This window comes from Gobio gobio (genome assembly GCF_949357685.1).
Source record: "Gobio gobio genome assembly, chromosome: 17".
Taxonomy (NCBI): domain Eukaryota; kingdom Metazoa; phylum Chordata; class Actinopteri; order Cypriniformes; family Gobionidae; genus Gobio; species Gobio gobio.
The window spans coordinates 3,626,498-3,642,097 of record NC_137110.1 but is presented as its reverse complement, the minus strand read 5'-3'; the positions used below and the strand labels follow the sequence as shown (position 1 = coordinate 3,642,097).

The 15,600-nt window shown below is 39.6% G+C and overlaps 1 protein-coding gene across 3 annotated transcripts in view; it reads right to left on the bottom strand.

The window, feature by feature from the left end:
- cacna2d2a (calcium channel, voltage-dependent, alpha 2/delta subunit 2a) overlaps positions 1 to 15,600 on the bottom strand; it is a 399,611-nt gene that overhangs the window by 293,043 nt on the left and 90,968 nt on the right. For all 3 annotated transcript variants that reach the window (XM_079841618.1, XM_079841619.1, XM_079841620.1), the window contains exon 3: positions 10,748 to 10,864. In XM_079841618.1, the coding sequence (XP_079697744.1) occupies positions 10,748 to 10,864 (117 nt within the window). The remainder of the gene's footprint in view (positions 1 to 10,747; positions 10,865 to 15,600) is intronic.

Here is a 15,600-nt window from a genome sequence, read left to right as displayed (position 1 = left end):
TGGATAAAGCCAATGGAAAAACGACATCCTGCAGCTTTGGTGAACTATTTTGAAGAGAAAATGATTTGGGACACACTAATGTGAATCTCACGTATTATTTAGGACGGAGAGTGTGTGAATTGGGGCGCGGGTCTATCTTGCACACTCATTAGCTGTGGCCTGAAGAAGCAGGTGTGAATAAACGGGTCGATGGACCAGTTTCTGTGCTTGAAACGGCAAAATGAATATTGCCTCAAATCTGTAGAAGCTCATTTCTAATTCCGATACTATATAGAAGTAAACAATTAATAACTAAAAGTATTACAGACTTCAATAAGGTTTTGAATTATGGCGTATGATTTTCAATGTGGCTTTCACAAATTCTGTCGATTCTGTGCACATTTTTAAAGGGGTCATGACAGATTTGTTATTGAATTATTTTCATTATTTTCAACTTTTATTCTGACACTGTCTGAAATTATAAATTTTTAAGAGACGGCTCTTTTAACCCTTTAAGACCTAAGGGTATTTTTACAATTAATTTTCCGCCTGGTGTTATTTACTAAAAAAGCTTGTAAAACATCAACCCTGTTGAGCACAGACAATTGACACACCTCTTTTTTTTCAAGACAAGCTGCACTGTCAGTATTTTTGTGTTGCATTGATGTCACCTGAATGTAAAATAAGTTATGGGACCATAAAGACAAATGAAAACATAAAACGGAAATTGAATCACTCAAATATTTATTGAAAACACACACAAATAAATAAAAGCTAAGCATATTTCCTCTGGAAAACAGTTTGTTCAAGTCTTTGGGGTCCTGGAACTCAGGAATAAACATGATAACTTATACAGAACCAAAACTATTTACATTTTTCCAAAAAAAGTCCAGGCGCTTTTGGCCTCTTTGGATTTTGGATATTTACTGGTGCCAAGCCTCAAAACAGTTCCTATCAGGAACTTCTCCACAAACTTTCTTCTCAAACTTTTTCCTCAAACTTTCTCCACAAAACTGCAGCGCGTCTCTCTCTCTCTCTCCTCAACACTAGCCGTGCGTGTCTCTCTCTCCACAATAACAGAGCTGTGGTAATGCGTAATGACGCACACCAACGTGGATGACGGATCAGCCTGTCATTGGTCAAACCCTCATCCAAAATGGCAGCTAGCATCGCGCTAGCGGCAAAAATGACGGAAAATTTATAAATTATGGACATCAAGTGGATATATCTTGGATGTAAGCGTTTTGATTTATTGCTGAACAACTCCAAAAAGATGCACATGTTCCAGGCTGGATAGAAAACCTTCTGTAAAGGCTACAAAGACACCAAAGACACCCCCGTGATGGCTAGCTCGTTAGCTTTCTGCTGGTAAAAACGGTAAGAAAATCGATAAAAGTTTCATGAAATAATATAGATATTTATCGGAGGTGCCGTGTGACGTCGTGGGCGATGCCGTCGGGCTCTGAGGGTTAAAGAGGTGGTTGATTATGATTTGACTTTAGTGAGTGTGTAGTGTCGCTGTTTGAGAATAAACAACATCTGCAAAGTTACGACGCTCACAGTTCAAAGCAAAGGGAGAAACCCTTTTACAGAAATCGCTTTTTAAGGACTACAACAAACAACTGGTAGGGACTACAACGAGCTTCTTCACGGGTTAGTGACATCACAACCCTAACATTTACATAAACCCCGCCCCCGGGAACACACAACAAAAGGGGGCGAGGCTATGTTGAGAATTTATAGACAGAATATGCTAATCAATGACTCATAAGTTCATCAACTAACCATTCAGGAACATCTTGACTCACTCTACATGTTTTCATCTTCTTGAGTCTCTCCATCATTGTCTGACTCAGATTTGATCATAAAAGGCTGAATAGTTTCATTGCCTGTCTGCATGAGGTGATAAGAGCTGATAACGCGAGCTCCGCCCCATGAGCAGCAGCTCATTTGCATTTAAAGGGACACACACAAAAACGGAATGTTTTTGCTCACCCTCAAAAAGTGACCATTTTAACGTGCTATAAAAAATGATCTGTGGGGTATTTTGAGCTAAAACTTCACATACACACTCTTGGGACATCCAAGACTTATTTTACATCTTGTAAAAAGGAGCAATAAACCACCCTTTTAACCACCCAAATTCGCATCTATCACGTCTAGTTGGACGCTTGAAGATTTTGAATCCACTCGTGCGTCTAAAGCGAATTGGACGCCCGTATAAAGCGAGTGTTTGAAGCTAAATAGACGTGCGTTCGAGGCGCTCCAGGAGCTGTGTCTGGATGATGGCTGCTTTCAGCGGTACTTACGCCTGTCCCGCGGCCATATAGCTCCATATAACTCAAGCCCGGTTCCAGAATCAAATCACTGAGGGTGCTTCTGAAATTGCTGAGGGTGCTCTAGTAAAGTGCAGATAGGCTAAGCAACGGCTCCACAATAGCAGTGTAAAGTGAGACATTTATGATTATTTATTTACAAGTCATTTACCAATAATTGGAATTTCAAAAATATTTTGCTACAAATTGTCTATTAATCTATTAGTCTGCCTTTACATTGCTTTAATGCATTACTAGTATTTTAACATGTCATCTTCCTGGGAACCAGAAAAAAAGGTTTTGTGATTTTTTTTTTATTGTTTGGAGCATAAAAAACATTTTTTTATGAACCATTTTTCACCAGAACCCCTTTATTGAGAAAATTAAAAGACATGAATAGACAAACAATGGGATTTTTTTTGTCATTCACCAAACAATTTTTATGCTTCAACCTTTTTTTTTTAATCCAAACTTTGTATAAAGATGATTCTCAATGTTATGAAAGATACATAATCATTTGATATACCATTTCATGCAATATTTGTGTAAACATGGTCATAAATGCCATTCCCATTCTATAGGCAATGCATCTGTATCTAATTTGCATATTAATGCATTGTAATGTAAAAAGACATGTAATAATATTTTCAAAAGAATGTCTTGTACTTCATAAGAACTTAAAACTGTGTATATTGTCAGAGAAATTCTTTAAATAATGGCAAAACCTCTAATCTGGGTCTCAGGAGGATATTTCTGTCTCGTGCAAAGTGGCATTTATATTTATATAGGATAATAATAGTTTATTCAATGAATGACTGTAGCCTCGAAAGTGAGCCAAGATAAATGCTGTTACTTTGTCAGTTCATCGCGATCTCACAAAGTTTCTTTATAAAAATGAAGGCGTCTTGTCAACAATAAATCTCTTCTTACATCGTGTCTTGACTTTGTTTGTTAGAAAGGTTTCGCAAGAGTTTTTGAGAGGTTTCGGCATTAAGTCAGCACTGAATAAAAACTCTGGCGTTTTGAGCGGTGAGATTCTGATCGCGTTATAGAGATCAACAACTATATCTGTGATTGGCTACATTACTCACCGCTGCAAAAACTCACTGTGAATAGATGCATTTGACGCTCTCCAGAACTCTGACATAAATGTGCAAATCTGCCGAATCTGTTTCGCCTATATTATTACAGTATCAACTGAGGGTGCTTTTGCTTGCGTTTGAGGGTGCTTAGCATAGAACCGGGCCTGGTATGACGGCTCACTGCCAATATCAGTCATTCCTCTGTGTTGAATGAGTGACTTTTTTTTTATTATTAAATGCATGAAAGAACAGTTACAACAATTTTCATCATTGTCATACCATAATAATGCAATAATACGCTTTCAGTAAGCGGACTCCTGATTGGTTAACGCGGCACAAACAGGTGCCAAAGTTCAGATTTTTCAACTCAGGCGTCAGACGCGAATTCGCTTCAAACGCGCAAATGCACAAAAAGGACCAAATGAAATCACTCGCGCAAGACACTCGATTAGCCTCCTTCCCCCGAACTGGACAAGCGAATGAGGCGAAAACACGTCCATCGCGCCGCAGGACCTCTGACGTGTGTCAATGCGTCTTTACTTGGGGTGTAACGATACACTCTTGTCACAATTCGATATAAATCGCAATACTGAACTCACGATACGATATGAATCCGATATTTTAAGCAAAAATGCTTTTTTATTATTATTCAAATAATATTATTATTATTAATGTATTATTATAAGGACCCACATATATTCCCCCATTGCATTATTATACATTATATTCAACATTATATATAGTCGTTTAAAGTAATAATGTCACTAAACTTTCATTTTATTCCCTCACGCATTACAATTAGGATTCTCTCCCCATGCTCGCACTTCTCCCGGTGCTCGCTATGTCCCGCCTCTCCCGCTATTAATGCACTACACACATAGAATAAACCATCTAAAATGCTTTGAATAACCATGCTACTAAAACTAAATGTGATCTGGTTATTTGAATGATGTTTGCGCTTTCACTTTGAAGAGTGCGTGCACTTCAGATGATCAATGTAATCAATCTCAGTTCTAATCGCAAGAAAATGTGTCTCAAACTGTCAATGTTTAGCTCAGCTAAACATTTTAATCCTGCATTTACTCACTCTCATGTTGTTTTCGCGCGTCACGCAATCATTTGAATGTCCATGTTTACTACAGTATGCGTGTTGTGTTAAATTAATATATTCTAATATATTAATATAATAATATATTCTTATAAATATATTCATCATATACATTTTGAAGACTTGGATTTGGATTAGACCACTCGATTAGTTATTTTTATGATGCCTTTATGACATTTTTTGGATCTTTTAAATTTGAGAGGAATGGACTTTAAATGTAGGGACATTTGGGGTACATTTGTAAATTTGTGTTTGGGTGAATACCTTAAATAGGCCTAATACAACAAGTTGAGCCTTGGCTAAAACAACTCTATATTGCGAATCAAATCGTTTCCATCAATGATACATATCGTCATATTTTTATATCACGATATATCGTCTTTACCTAGTCTTAACATTGACTTAACATAGAAATCACTCGCTCCAGACACTCTATTCGCGTTGGGTGTGAACGCAGCATAATGATTGGCTAAGGAAACATTATCCATATAAAACCGTCGCTTACAGACAAAGCATTATGAAATCATTTCCTTACGGTTTGTGATGAAGCTGCTATCATATTCAACACGAGTTTCTTTGCGAACTCTCCATTACACTGTACCTCATTTACAAAACAAAATGCTCCGAACAAACATAACCCTTAGCCGTGATTCGGTACGCCATTAAAATCAACCAGCCACTTGTTTAGATCCTTCTGAAGTCTGTACAGAGATGCAAACCAGCGGTTTAAACAGGACACGTCAAACGTTCTTCAGAAACTGAACACACATCTGTATACAGCGTCGGGTCAGAGGTCAATCTTCCGCCGCAACTAGACTCACATACGGTCGGAAGCCTGTGATTCTAGTCTATAAAGTTATAAACACTTCAGAAGGCCTTTATTAACCCCATGGAGCCGTATGGATTGCTTTTACAATGGATAGATGCGCTTTTTGGGCTTCAAAATCTCATCTCCCATTATAAAGCTGGGAAGAGCTTTACTATAACTCGATTGTGTTCGGCTGAAAGTAGAACGTCACACATCTTTGTCTGAACTATCCCTTTAACTATTTGAGACTACGAGATTGCATCCAATTTATTAACTTCAAACACCGATTCAACTGTACAAACAGCCATAAATCACAACACAAGATTTAATATGATCCATCTGCTTCTATTAAACAATGTCAAAACTCATCCCCTCCAACTCTTCATCGTGAGATCGTCTCCTCATTCCTCTCTTGATTTACCTTGTTCTACATCCCACGCCCTACATTGCTCACTCTTTCCTCTCGATTTCTCCCGTCTGCAGCTCATTTCGAAATCAATGATTTCAGAACTTCATTTCCTCGCATTTCCTGACGCCTGAAGGGCCGTTCTCATTCCGGTGCCCATTTTCTCTCTCCGCTATCTCTCTTTCTCTCAGTTGTCGGGAGTCTGCTGGGCTTTGGGTGATGGTTCGGTCTAGTCGCCAGCATATTGCTGGCCCTGATAGCAGCGGGCCCTATCTTTAGCCGTTCAGTCGAGAAAGCTGCCGGTTTGTGGCAAACCAACTCAAATCCAGAGCACTGAAACATCGGCTCCGTTCCAAACCCTAGTGAGCTAGCAAGACGTGCCATCAGTAGGCAGCGACATTACGTTGCTTTACCAGATGTCTCATATGAGCACAAATTTAAAATCAGCATCACTTCCATCTTTCGCATAAAAACTAATCCCGGAATGCATTGTAATTTGTAATGAATCCAAAATGACGTAGCCTGGTGTTACCAGACTCTCCTACATTTCATTTGTTCAGAGTCTGGCCGCTCTCCATCGACAAGCGTTTACTTCCTTGAAGGCGGGAACTCTGTTTAAGTATAAAACTATTGGATCTGCCCAGAGCCGCTCTGGATTTACCATAACCAATCGTGTTTCTCACATGGAAGTCCGTAAACTTAGTGATGAACTCTAAAACTTGTGCATTCGGATTGTGATTTATTCACAGTGGAGAGTTTTGTGATCGGGAACGGCTGCTCACGTCGTCCATGACATGATTGTGCTGTAAATAAAATATCATAATGCTGGGTATGATAAGAATAAATGCTGCCGTTCAAATGTTTACGTGCTTTTCTTCTTTTTATTTTTTGAGCGGTGATGAAATATATTGCTCTTGTAAATACTCGCCAGCATTTACAGAAATACAAGTCTAGAAATGCATCCAAACGACAGCGAAGCGCAACCGTACGGTGCTCTGCATGGGTCAAAAAGGATATAAACAGTGAATTTTGAAGTGATATATTCTTGAGAACTCAGAGATGTGGACTCGGACAGCAATTAAATGACCACATGACCTCGTGTTTGTCTAAAACAGTTGGTCATTCGGCCGGGGATTTTTACGCGGGTATTGGGAGACGGACGGCAATAAAATCACTGACTAGCCGCTGTAAATGATGACAACACCTTCCGAAACAATTACCGTCCGAATAGAGCTTCAGCAACTCCTTCACCACTAACAGAGCGAGCTGGAAAATCAAACCTTTCCCGGGACACAACATCATGGCCTCCAACAAAACTCAGCAAAGATTGTTCTTGCTCCGGCTTTAACTTCTGATTATTTGTCAGCTGTCCCACAACGGACCGAATGGCTTCGCTCACATCTTTTCTCCGCCACCATTACTGAACTACAACTCAAACTAGCGCACAACATCAGCATCATCGCTCTCAGCCACGCCCTCTGTTCGCTGATTGGACCGGTTAAAATTTGTTCGGAGAAAACCTAAGAATATACCGCAGTCCCAGACCGAAAACTGAAGGAAAATGAAAATTGAGCAGAAGTACGTAGGATGGCGGAGCCAGGCTAAAATTGACCTGCCATACAATACAATTAATTTCAACATTGTATTTTTTGTTAGTACAGCAAAAGTAGCTGGTAGGGATGAGCCAGAATTGATGAACTAGTCAAATAGTGGGTTTAATATTTTTGCAACGGTAATGCAGTAATGCAACTTCAGAGTTAGGGATAGGACGATTACCAGTTTCACGATAAACCACGATAAAGACGATCACATATATTATAAAATCATACATAATGAATAATCATGTCATATAAAGTTTATGACATAAAAATGGGACAAATAATAATATAGTCATAATTTAAGTAAATGAATACAAAATTAAAAAAAATTGAATTTCAGTATTGTCAAAAAAGTGATTACTGCTGCAGAATGTCTGCTTAAAGGGACAGTTCACCCAAAAAGGAACATTCTGTCATCATTTACTTGCACTCATGTTGTTCCAAACCTGTATGAATGTCTTTGTTATGTTAAACATATAGGAAGATTCATTCCTACTATGGAAGTCAGTGGTGCCCCCAAAGCAGCCTGGGTACAAACTTTCTTCAAAATCTCTTCTTTTGTGTTCAGCAGAACAAAGAAACTTATACAGGTTTGGAACATCAGGAGGGCGAGTAAATGACAGAATTTTCATTTTTGGGTGAACTGTCCCTTTAAAGTGGGCTACTAAAGAGTTCTTTAGAAATAAATAAAATAATCAAATATAATTTGATAAGTTTATAATGTGTTCTGTTGCAAGTTCACATACTTGATCTCATGTTGTCTTATAGTTTATTGTTGAGCTGTCCAGTTGTCATTGTTGAAGTAATCAGTTCATGACTTATGCTTTTTTGTGTCCTTGAGGTCCTTGATGCAATAGTTTTTTTGTTGTTGTGTTTTTTGTTTTTAGGTCTGGGTGTCGTGAATGGGTGTAACTGAAGGTGGCAACCCTAGCCTAGACAGGGAGTCGAGAGCGAGGAAGCACACTAGGGTTTGCAACAGTCACTTCCAGTCTCTGTGTGTCTGCATGACTCACATTCAGCAATCTCAGCTAATCTCGCTCGAACGCCAATTTATGATAAGAAATTCAGAGTGTCTCCCAGTGAAAGACCTCAGGCAGTGTTTATATGCTACTTTTAGTCAAAAGTACTGAAGTGCTTTACTTACCAAACACATGACTCATTTCTGAAGCTTAATAAACACTCGTTTTTCAGCTGGAATTGTCAGTGCGCCTCCATATTCCACATGATTCAATCAGCCTCTAAAAGTCTCAAACTGTGTTGCCAGATTGGGCGGTTTTCAATTTGATTGTGCGAGTAAAAATGGGTTTGGGCGGGTGGACAAAATGTGGGCTGGTTTGGGGTCAGTATAGTTGTATAGTTGTAAAAAACAAAACTCAAGTGTGCATGTACTGCGATTAGCAGGCAGACGTGCTCATTCATGACTGACAGCCAGGTTTTAAGAACCATAACTCGTAGCTGTGTATCATAGACTATAAAAAATATGGGTGTTGTGTCCGTGACGTCACCCATAGGATCTGAAGCGTAAAGTCGGGGCAAGCTGGCCGTCGCCATCTTGTCATCGCGTCACTCCCGGATAACAGAAAATGGGCAAAGAGGCGGGACGTGGGCGGAGCTGAGGTGACTAACAGACAGCAGACAAACGGCACCTGTCACTCAAAGTGGCCACGCCCTTAATTATGCAGAACTTTAAGGCTTTATATAATGTAAACGAATGAGTTATAAAAACATTCACCCCCCTCACAGTCGTCATGAAGGGCAAAATTAGCCGTATAGACCAAAAGCACAGTTTGTCCCAGACTGTAAACATGTGTTCTTCTGCTGTAAAGTCATTTTAACATGAGCTCAATGAGATTCTGCTCCTTCTGGAGTCTGCCTCTAGTGGCCAGTCCATGAACTGCAGCTTAACTCACTTCCGTAAACTTTTCCTGAGAAATAGTTTTTTTTTCATCACCATTATGTTTTAAGGAGATATGAAAAATGGTACTTATCCACCTTGATTGGTATGGCAATAAAATTATATCACATTATTATGGGCGTTTTTGTTCTTGGAGTGGGCTGGTTTTGGTGAGCTTTTGGGCTGGAAATCGTCGACCCAATCTCAAACCAAAGAGTACCACGGTGCACATGTAAAATAACACACAGGGCCCTATTTTAACGATCTGAAACGCAAGTGTCAAAGCGCGAAGCGCAAGTAACTTTGTGGGCGGGTCTCGGCGCTGTTGCTATTTTCCCGGCGGGATAAATGGCTCTTGCGCCCGGCGCAAATCTAAAATGGGTTGGTCTGAAGTAGCTTCATTATTCATAGGTGTGGTTTGGGCGTAACGTGAATAAACCAATCCGAGCGTCATCCAACATTCCCTTTAAAAGCAGGTGCGCAAGTTCCATTATGGATTGCTATTATTATGGCGTATTTACCAGGCGCACGCCAGGAGCGGTTCACAGCCGAGGAGACTGATGTTCTTGTAAGAGCAGTGAAAGACAGAGAAGTGAAGTTGTAATGTTGTACATTAAGGTAAAGGTGATTTCACAGTCTTTTTTTTTTTTCAGTCTTTCAGTTTTTTCAGTTGTTCAGTCGATTTTTTTTCCTGGTTCTTGACGGACAAACCAATTTGTCAGATGTCCTTATATACATATATGTCTTGCCACTATTGGGCAAACAGGTCTTATCCTTAATTATTACAATTAGCCTGAATAATTTGTAAGCTAGATTTATGCCTATTTTTTCACATCTTCGTGGCACACCACAATGATTTCCGTCATCTCATGTGTTAATATTTTTTTAGTGTAACAATTTATGATTTGCAAAAATAACTGTTGCATCTGTGTAGATTACATGAGCAAAGTGTATGCGCGTTGTGCACGCTATACATTATGGTCAAGCATGCGCCCTTAAAATAGCATAATGAACAACGCGCAACGCGCCACTGACTTTAGACTAGGTTTTTTCTGGTCAGTGGCGCAATTGTTTAATGGAACAGCAAAATAGCACCAGGGATTGTTTGCGCCGGAACACGCCTCCTTTTTTGCGCTGAACCGCCCAGGGAGCGCAAGTTCATTCACTAGTTTAGCGACGTGCTTCTGTGGAGGGAAAAGCGCGCTTTGCGCGGGTGCAAAATAGGAATGACACATGCGTCGGTGTACAAAGTCAATTGCGCTGGGTGCAAGATAGGGCCCACAGTGTTTTACGGGGATGTGTAAACGCGTCTTATGTGTGGCTGTGTCGACGTCCTGTGGATTTGAAGAGGGAGCAGATTGGAGGAAGACAAACTCATTACCTGCTTAGTTAAGCAGGCTAATAGAGAACAGTGGGCATTGATAATATTTTTTTAGAAATCCAATTTTTTTCTGATTAAAAGAGACAGCGGATCGATTCCCCTTTCTAATGTGACACGGCGCGATCCTGAGCGGCTCGCCGGCCTGCTGGGAGAGAGGGGTTGAGAACGCATCTCACCTCCAGAGCTTTACGTTTCCTCTTCAGCAGATTGGCAATGTCTTCTGCCACCTTCTCCACCAGCTGCTTGGGCGTATTCCGCTCCACATTGAACTGACTTCTCTTCTCACTGTAAATCTGTGGGAGGGCAAAGGGCAAAGGGCAAAGGTCAGGCACACAATCATTTCCTTTGTAAACACTTACATCAATGCACCTCAAAACAATTATATTTTACATATGAAATTCAGTATAGATGAATCTAATCATTTATACATTTGCTACAAAACAGGCTCTCTTCATTGTTCATATAATGTGACTATAATTTAAACGCATTATCTACATATGTGCATTTATTCCACTTTTTCATTTTGCACATACATCTGTATATAGCATATTTGTCAATGCTGTATTTTCTTATCATATTGTTTTTATTGCCTTTTTATTGTATTGTATTCCCTTTTGAAGCTCCTTTCACCAAGACAGATTTCTTGTTCATGTAAGCATACATCTGACTTTTTAATATTAGTAATATTTATTTTTATCCTTCAATCTAAATGGATAATAAATAAAAAAAATATATATACTACTTAAATCATTGCACTATTTATTATGTTGCTTGATGTTATAATTGTTTTTCTTATTATTTTAATATAAATATTAATCTTTTATTATTATTAATATTTATTTTGACCATGCATCTGAATGACATAAAATGGCCTATTTTACCTAAATTGCCTATTTATCCAAATAACATTTTTTTTTTAACTAAAAATAAAATAAAATATTACTACAAAAATAAAATAATATACTAAAATCATTGCACTATTCATTATGTTGCTTGATGTTACAATTGTTTTTCTTATTATTTTAATATAAATCTTTTATAATTAATGTATTTATATAAATATGTATAAATCTTTTATAATTTATATAAATATAAAATGTTATATATACATACACATACATACACATACTTACACACATACACATATACATATAGTATTGATATATATTTAATATCCATTAATATTTATATAGTTTTAAACATATTATTTAATATTATATACATATTAATATATAAGAATTTATATTAAATATTTGTTTATTATATATAAATATTTTATTGGTAATATTTTATACACTATTTAATATTATACATATATTTTATACATTATATTATAATATTACACACATGTATTTTTATAAATATTTTATTGGTAATTAAATATATATTATTGTATTTATATAATATTTTAAATATTATACATCTATTTTTTGTATAATATTATACATATGCATTTTTATAAATATTTTATTGGTAATTAAATATATATTAATGTATTTATATAATATTTATATCCTATTTAATGTTATACATACATTTATAAAATTATATTATAATATTATACATATGTATTTTTATATTATACATTCTATTGCATTATTTATTTACTCAAAATCTCTCTGAGATGAAAAATCTCTTTTCCAGAAGTGATAGGCAGCAGTGCAGATCAAGTACTAATAAAACAACACGCATACACAAACACAATTAAAACATTTGCAATGCAATTACTCATCCTCCAGTTATTGAATAATATATTTTAAATGTCCCATTACAATACAAAATATTCCAAAAGTTATTTATATTATGTTGTATACACTCCATGTAAAAATGGTGCTATATGGCACTAAAAGTGGTTCCTGGCTCGTAATCATAGGGGAACCACTTTTGGTGCTATATATAGCACTATATCTTTAAAGTGCTCTACAGCATCTTTGTGAAATGGTGCTATGTAGAGCCCATAAGAGGTGCTGTATCGCATTTTATTTCTTCATCAAAAATGGTGCTAAACAGCCCCAGCAGTGGTTCTTTGGCTCATAATAAGGGGCTTAAACAATTCTGTGTACAGCAGCGGTGTTATATAGCACCTTAACCACCCCAAATAAACACTGAAAAACCGCTGACAAACCATACACTGATGGTGCTATATGGCACTAAAAGTGGTTCTTGGCTCGTAATCATAGGGGAACCACTTTTGGTGCTATATAGGACCATATCTTAACAGGTTCTGTATATGGCAGTGGTGCTATTTAGCACCTCAGTCACCCCGAAGAACCGCTGAAGAACCCCTGAAGAACCACTGAAGCACCAAGATTTGGTGCTATACAGCATTTAAAGTCGTTCCCCAATGATCACGTGTCAAAGAACCACTTTTAGTGCTATATAGCACCATTATTTTAGAGTGATAGGGGCTTAACAGGTTCTGTATATGGCAGCGGTGCTATATAGCACCTTAATCACCCCAAAGAACCACTGAAAAACCATACACTGATGGTGCTATATGGCACTAAAAGTGGTTCTTGGCTCGTAATCATATGGGGAACCACTTTTGGTGCTATATAGGACTATATCTTAACAGGTTCTGTATATGGCAGCGGTGTGCTATATAGCATCTCAGTCATCCCGAAGAACCGCTGAAGAACCACTAAAGAACCACTGAAGCACCAAGATTTGGTGCTATACAGCATTTAAAGTCGTTCCCCAATGATTACGTGTCAAATAACCCCTTTTAGTGCTATATAGCTCCATTATTTTAGAGTGATAGGGGCTTAACAGGTTCTGTATATGGCAGCGGTGCTATATAGCACCTTCACCACCCCAAAGAACCGCTGAAGAACCGCTGAAGAACCATACACTGATGGTGCTATATGGCACTAAAAGTAGTTCTTGGCTCGTAATCATAGGGGAACCCCTTTTGGTGCTATATAGGACCATATCTTAACAGGTTCTGTATATGGCAGCGGTGCTATATAGCACCTCAGTCATCTCAAAGAACCGCTGAAGAACCACTGAAGAACCACTGAAGCACCAAGATTTGGTGCTATACAGCACTTAAAGTCATTCCCCTATGATTACGAGCCACTTTTAGTGCTGTATAGCACCATTTTTGGTCAGCAGTGTACTACATCATAATACACACAATCTTCAAAGAAAGATAACAAAGACTAGACATGACTCTTGAATGGACTTCATAACCACACAGCAAGAAAATGCATGCACTTTTATCCAAAGGGTACATTTAAAAAACAATCCAAATGTAATGTAATTAAACTAAGTGAAAAAGAGTGCAAGTCAGGCCACAATCTGATGTGGACTTATGGGTCAGCTCAGCGCTGTTCCTAATGTCAGCGGTTTCCCCGTGATTTACACACAGCAGGTCTGCTCTCACAGCCTGACTCAGCACACGGTAATCTGACCCCCTGGGATGCCCACTTATCCCCCCCACCCCAGGGACTCCATTACCCACAAATCCATCTATGTCAAACTGAGGACTAGGCAAAAAGCCAATAGCAATCTCCCTAGAAAGAGGGGTCGGTTCACACACACTCATACAGCAGACAGAGCATTTAGTAAAGGCTGTGGCCTCGCTGTTACAGATAATGGCTAAACCACAAGCACTGTTTTACGTCAACTTCAGTGAACTGGGACAGAACTGGCAGCTGCAAGAAACCATCACAAAGAGTGGACTGACGACTGGAGAGGGAGGGACATTAGCGTGACCTACTTATAAACTGTGATACTTGTTATTTTTGGAATACAATTATAGAGTCCTTTAAAAAGTCATTAGCGTGTTTGAAGAAAAAAAACACAGTTATGGAAGATACTGATCTCATAAAATCATAAAACAAGAACACGGTTCCCATTTAAAGTCAGTACACCAAAAAAAACGTTTCCTGTCTGAACATGTGACGGAGACTAATATATAGAGGCATAACATTATGACAGGTGAGGTGAATAACATTGATGATCTCTGTTAGTGGGTGGGCTATATTAGGCAGCAAGTGAACATTTTGTCCTCAGAGTTGATGTGTTAGAAGCAGGAAAAATGGGCAAGCGTAAGGATTTGAGGGAGTTTGACAAGGGCCAGATTGTGACGGCTAGACGACTGGGTCAGAGCATCTCCAAAACTGCAGCTCTTGTGGGGTGTTCCCGGTCTGCAGTGGTCAGTCTCTATCAAAAGTGCTCAGAGGACCAGTGGAGAACCGGCCACAGGGTCATGGAGGACCAGTGGAGAACCGGCCACAGGATCATGAAGGACCAGTGGAGAACCGGCCACAGGGTCATGAAGGACCAGTGGAGAACCGGCTACAGGGTCATGGAGGACCAGTGGAGAACCGGCCACAGGGTCATGAAGGACCAGTGGAGAACCGGCTACAGGGTCATGGAGGACCAGTGGAGAACCGGCCACAGGGTCATGGAGGACCAGTGGAGAACCGGCCACAGGGTCATGAAGGACCAGTGGAGAACCGGCCACAGGGTCATGAAGGACCAGTGGAGAACCGGCCACAGGATCATGGAGGACCAGTGGAGAACCGGCCACAGGGTCATGGAGGACCAGTGGAGAACCGGCCACAGGGTCATGAAGGACCAGTGGAGAACCGGCCACAGGGTCATGAAGGACCAGTGGAGAACCGGCTACAGGGTCATGGAGGACCAGTGGAGAACCGGCCACAGGGTCATGAAGGACCAGTGGAGAACCGGCTACAGGGTCATGGAGGACCAGTGGAGAACCGGCCACAGGGTCATGGAGGACCAGTGGAGAACCGGCCACAGGGTCATGAAGGACCAGTGGAGAACCGGCCACAGGGTCATGAAGGACCAGTGGAGAACCGGCTACAGGGTCATGGAGGACCAGTGGAGAACCGGCCACAGGATCATGGAGGACCAGTGGAGAACCGGCCACAGGGTCATGGAGGACCAGTGGAGAACCGGCCACAGGGTCATGGAGGACCAGTGGAGAACCGGCCACAGGGTCATGAAGGACCAGTGGAGAATCGGCCACAGGGTCATGGAGGACCAGTGGAGAACCGGC